The 5828-nt window shown below is 54.6% G+C and overlaps 1 protein-coding gene across 1 annotated transcript; it reads left to right on the forward strand.

Annotated features, from left to right (window-relative positions):
* Nucleotides 1-1593: 1593 nt before the first annotated feature.
* Nucleotides 1594-5550, forward strand: LOC117089962 (histone lysine demethylase PHF8-like). Its single transcript, XM_033221753.1, has 3 exons — nucleotides 1594-2393; nucleotides 3532-3589; nucleotides 5263-5550. The coding sequence occupies exons 1-3, from the start codon at nucleotides 2078-2080 to the stop codon at nucleotides 5267-5269; spliced, it is 381 nt and encodes a 126-aa protein (XP_033077644.1). The 5' UTR covers nucleotides 1594-2077; the 3' UTR covers nucleotides 5270-5550.
* The last annotated feature ends 278 nt before the right edge of the window (nucleotides 5551-5828 follow it).

Here is a 5828-nt window from a genome sequence, read left to right on the forward strand (position 1 = left end):
ATACCAAGAAAGAGAATATAACACTGCCAAGAGCCACAAAAAGTAATATGGCTGTGCATGGTGGCTCATGCCTGTAATCCCAGCACTTTGGGAGGCTGAGGCAGGAGGATCACTTGAGGCCAGGAGTTTGCAACCAGCCTGGGCACCTGTCTTTAATTTTTTTTAATAAAAAAGGTAATGAGCATTCAGTTTGGTTTGAGCTTCCTAACAGCAAAGGCAAAAAGGGAAATGGAGTGGGTTATGGTATCAGGGAAAGCAGTAGGTATTGCTTTGGTATCAAACAACATAACTGAGTCATGTCTCCATCAACTTAATTTTCTTCCCTGCCTGGGTGAGGGGGTTCTCACACAGAGATGTCGAGATGATGGAGCTAGGGAGAGAGAGGGTACTTTGGCCTTGGTTTTCTGTTGGGCCTTTCAGGGCCATCCCTTTGCCTCCTGTGTCCACTGGCCCAGTCTGTGGACCATGAGGGTTGTTTGCAACTTTTATTGGTCACTTACCTATCAGAGCCTTCACATGAGCTTGGGTCAGGGCCATGGAGTGGGCTCTGCTTCATCATTAAGTCTGTCCCCTAGGATGTTGGCCAAGTAGGTAAGGTCAGGCCTGACCCCACGGGCTGTCTGGGGTAGCTCTTGGGGCCTGCTGCCTCACGGGGGCCCACAGTGACCAATGTACCCCCAGACCAGACAGATGCCTGCTGTGTGGCAGGTCTAAGGTGATGTGCCCACTGCTTGTCATTCAGACACATGTCACATCTGGACTCTTTCTCATGGTGGCCTTGTGTGTCCATGGGGGCTTTAGGACCATTCCCCACCAACTCAGAGAAAGGTGTGGCCTGCACCTAAGCAGGCCAAGCAAGGGAAAGAAGGACATTTGAGGGTGTGGTGGGAGGCAGGGACAGCCTGGCCCCCATCGTGTGTGGTGTGTGAAAGACCCAGCTGGAGATGGGTTGCGAGGGCCCTTGTGGCAGGGAACCCTCTCCTGTGGGCAGCAATGTGCCCAGACTGCTGAGTGTTCAGAAGTTGGCAGTGGGCATGGATGGGGGCGATGAGGACTCCTGGAGGATGGAGAAGGGTGCTGGTTTGGAACCTGCTGGAGATGTAAAGGTGAGGTCTGTGACTGAGGCTGATGGGATTGGGGCGGTGGGACTCTGCTTGTGATTTGTGACAGTCTTGTCCGGGTTGGTGTGGCCTTCGAGTAGAGACAACAGCACTTTCAGATGGAATGACAGAGACATGACAGACCCTGTCTTTCTGGAGACAGCAAGAATTTCCAGATCTGGTTCTTGGTGGTAGCTGAAATGTCACTGCACAGGTGCTGTTGAGCTTGACCTTTTTTTTTTTCTTTTTTTTGAGATGGAGGCTCACTCTTGTCACCCAGGCTGGAGGGCGATGGAGTGATCTCAGCTCACCGCAACCTCTGCCTCCTGGGTTCAAGCGATTCTCCTGTCTCAGCCTCCCGAGTAACTGTGATTACAGGCATGCCACCATGCCCAGCTAGTTTTTGTATTTTTAGTAGAGACAGGGTTTCACTATGTTGGCCAGGCTGGTCTCGAACTCCTGACGTTGTGATCTGTCCACCGCGGCCTCCCAAGTGCTGATATTACAGATGTGAGTCACCGTGCCTGGCCTAGTTTGATGTTTTTGATGAAATGTAGCGTGTTTTATCCAGGACAGTTTACACTTCATTGAATTGAAGGCTTTGCATTTCCCTATCTTCCCTGGATATGAGTCGGCTGGATTTGACAGTGACCTGACATAGTCAGGGGTCGCAGGTGCCCTGTTGTCAGCTCTGAGGAGCAGTGGCTGTTATCCAGGTGACACCAGAGGTGCCTGGACTGAATGTGAGAATGATATCTACGCTCCAGCCCTGCATGCCACAGTCACATGCACGTGGCCAATCCGGACTCACTTTCCAGTTTGCAGGAAAGGAGGCTCCTTCTCAGGGGTGGATGGTTTTGGGGCGTCTTATTGTCTTCTGGGGGTGGAGGCCAGCGTCAGACCCAGTCTCCTGCCAGGGCCACAGCCAGCGCCTGGGCTCATTCTGCCCTCTGTAATCCTGTTTGCTCCTCTGTGAAATGAGAGCTGTGACACGTGGCCTGCAGGTGGTGAGAGTGTGGGATGCGCCTCACAGAGCATGTTTCCCACTCCAGGGGACATCAGAAAGGGAGTCTCAGGTTCCCTCTCCACCTTCCTCTCCCACCCACAGGATGCCCAGCTTCGTGGAGGCACCTGACATCATGAAGAAACTGCCCTGGGTAGAAAACTACTGGCTAGACGATATATTGCTGGCCAAGCCCAAAGTGACCCAGTACTGCCTGATCTACATGAAGGAAAGCTACACCAACTTCCACATCAACTCAGGGCACCTCCGCCTGGAACCGCGTGTTCAAGGTACGCCACGCCCCTTGGGACACCTCAGCTGTGCTGTGGCCATGACCCATCTGCAAGATTGTCTGCAGTCCCATGAGCCCTGACTGTGGCCAAGATGCCACTCCCCAGAGGGCCCTCAGACCATCCATCCCTGGGACAGGAGGCCATGGAGACATCCCTGGATGGAGGGGCAGGGGTGCATGTGGGATAAGTGCACGAATGTCTCCTTTTTCTAATGGGATTCAGGCTCAATAACCATTGGATGAGGCCGCTGGGTGACTGTGCACTTAGAGGAGAAAGGGGGGTGTTGTGAAGACATCCTGGAAGAGGGGCCAGCCATAGCCAGGGCCCCGCACAGGAGCCAGTGGGCAGGATGAGGGCATCTGAGCAGACGGGGATGGCTAGGAGCCTCACCATCGAGGCCAAGAGAGGGAAGCCAGAAAAGCCAGAAGAAAAATGAAAAAGCAAAAGAAACAAAGGAAACCCTAAGCTGCAGGCTCCCTAGCTGCTCACTGAGCTTCTCCAGACCGGCTGGAGCTGTAGCTGGGGGCGGGTGGGTGTGCTGATCCCACCTCTGGGAGGCCTTGAGCAAGTCACTGGGGCACCCTCAGAACCTGCCTTGTCCCTGCTGCCGTAGGACAGGGGTCTCTCTGCTCCCAGTGTAGAACCCCTCCCAGGCCAGGCATAAGACCGCCTGGAACACAGTGGCATCATTTGACCCAGCCTAGGATCCAAGTGGCTCTCAAGAGTGGAGCTACCTGGAATGCTTTTGACAGCCAGTTGCAGCTTTATTTGCAACCTAGGCATCCACACCATTTGTAGTGCCTCAAAACAATGTAATGTGGGATTATGGGCTTTAGCCCTTGAGTATGCTGGGGGCCCAGATACCCAGAATCTTCCTAACATGCACACTTCTGAACTGCAAAGCCCCTGTGCCCTCAGTGGTGCAGGCAGGAGTCGTGGACCTGAACAGGGTACTTTTCACATTAGGACCTATCACTTGCACCCCCACCCCATGTACTGGCATGGGCGGCTCTGCCAACAGGCTCTCTTGGCAGGGGGAGAGAACCTTCTGTCTCATCAGGCCAGCCTCAGCCAACATCTGTATGAGTGCTGGTGGTCTGCCTCTAACCACAGCGAGATGTTCTTTGCCCACCAGGTCAACAAATGCTACAAGTGCATCATCAAGCAGGGCCAGACCCTCTTCATTCCCTCAGGTGAGTGCTGGCAGCTTTGGGGACTGTGTCCTAGGGCTTGCAGGCCCTCATCAAGGTTACTGGCCTCTCAGGCCGTGTCCTCACCATGGGGTCTCTTGGCATCCCTGGCATGCCTGCTCCCTTGTCCAGAGCTTAATGCCATCCCAGCCCAGTCCCTGCAGAGGGGCCAGCAGTGGGGCTTGTGCTGTCTGCTCAGCATGGGCACTCATCACCACTGAGGACACCTTGGAGCTGCACAGCCAGTCAGGCCCCTTCACAGCCTGGCTGGGCTCACTGTGACTGACCCCATGGCTGGAGACCCAGCTCAGAGAGCCTTGTGTGGGAACAGCAGCCACGACATCAGAGCCAACGAGGGAAGAGGGTGCTAGCTGCTCATTAAGTCAGTATTAGGGGACATTTTGAGTCTGTGCTGAAGGAGAAAGCCCGTCATGAGCCACTTTGTGCCCCTAGATGATGTTAGAACAAATCCCAGATATTCTGCTGTTTCATTAAATATTCCACTATTTCTGAAGGACTTCCTTTCCTTCTAAAACAACATAGCTAAAATACTGTTCCCACATCTCAAAAAAATGAACAATTAACAGCAATTCCTTAGTATCATCAAATAGCCAATTGGTGTTCAGATTTTCACATTGTTTTATAGGGTTTTTTTTTTTTTCATTTTAAGTATCAAACTGAGGCCCTCACACTTTAATGATTTATAAGCTTCAGAATCTCCTGTAATCTATGAGTCCCTCCTCCTGTCAGTTTCCTCACAGTCACAGCTATTTAGGAAAGAGCTGTGGATTTCCCAGGGTCTGGCCCAAGCTGTCTCCAAGGATAACCTGGGATCCAGTCCCAACTCTGGTGATGATGTAGCTGCCCTGGCCTTGTCTCCTGGCCCTGAGTGTGGTTGGGAGGCCGAGGGAGCTGGACATAGGCTGGAGCTTCCTCTCTCTGTCTGAGTACTGCCCTCATGTGGCCTGAGCGAGTCCCCTCAGCTCTGGGCCTCGGTTTCCCTGTCTGTGTGGTGCAGGGCTGGACTGACTAGTCTGTGCTGCCTCAGATGCAGTCTCTCCCCTGACTCCCTTCCATGGAGCCCGAGGTGGGGCTAGGGCCAGAGAGCTTCTCCCAGGGAGGCCCCAGGCTGCTGGTGAAGCTGCAGAGGTGGACAGGGCACCAAGGCACAGGCGAGCAGGAGCTGGAGCCTGGGCTGGGCCTGGAAAGGCCTGTGCTGGTCTCTGCTGCTCCCTGATCTGGAGCGATGAGAAGCCCCTTCATGGGAGCCCGGTGAGGTGCCAGCCACTCCTGTCTCTCTCCCAGGCTGGATCTATGTCACACTCACCCCTGTGGACTGCCTGGCCCTCACAGGACATTTTCTCCACAGCCTGAACGTGGAGATGCAGAGGAGGTAGTGCCTTGTGTGCTGTCTGCCCTCAGGCTGTGTGGGGTAGGGTCCTCCCTCTAGCTGGGTCGGTGCCGGACACCTCGGGCTGAGCACTGGCTCACCCTGCCTGTGGGTGACCTGGACATGACCGTCAGCCTTGGTGGGCCTCTTCGTGATGTGGAGGGAAGGAGGAGGTGGGCTCTGGGGTCGTGCAGGCCGGCTCCTCGAGTCATCTGGCTGCTGGACGGTCATAGTTGCCCTTAGTGGGGTTGAGGTTGCTTAAAAGGCTGCTCCTTTCTCTTCTCAGGCACTGACAGAGCTCTCATGGGCCCCAAGGCCTGCAGCCATCCAGGGGCAATTGTCACCTCGTCCACCTCAGCTATGCAGGGCCCTGTGGGGAAGCCTGAGCTGGCGTGCCTGGGACCTGGATCCACCCCCAGCATCCCCTGCTTGATGGTCAATGCACTGAAAGCAGCTATTTGGTGGCTTCCAGAGCATATGAAGTGTAAAGGATGTTGAAACTGGGCAGCCTGACTCAGTTTTCCAACTTCAAAACTGCCTGCTGGTATATGGAAAAGCACCTGCTGGAGGCGTTCAAAGGTACTGGTCACTCCAGGGTGGGTGTCCAAGCCTGGGGCTCTTGACTGTGGGGGCAGCCAGACCTAGCTCAGGGCTGTCTGGGTGTGAGTGCTGCCTTCCTGTGGCCTGAGTAGGTCCCCTTGGCACTCAACTTCCTGGGCCTCAGTTTCCCCATCTATGTAATGCAGGACCAGGTTGAGCAGGCTGGGCCCCTCCTGATTGGACTGTCCCTTGTTTTAGAAAACACTGGGCTGTGGGTTGAGAGTGGTGAGTGTGCATGGCCTTGGTGCAGGT

Source organism: Trachypithecus francoisi, unplaced genomic scaffold (assembly GCF_009764315.1).
Source record: "Trachypithecus francoisi isolate TF-2019V2 unplaced genomic scaffold, Tfra_2.0 Contig00937, whole genome shotgun sequence".
NCBI classification, from domain to species: domain Eukaryota; kingdom Metazoa; phylum Chordata; class Mammalia; order Primates; family Cercopithecidae; genus Trachypithecus; species Trachypithecus francoisi.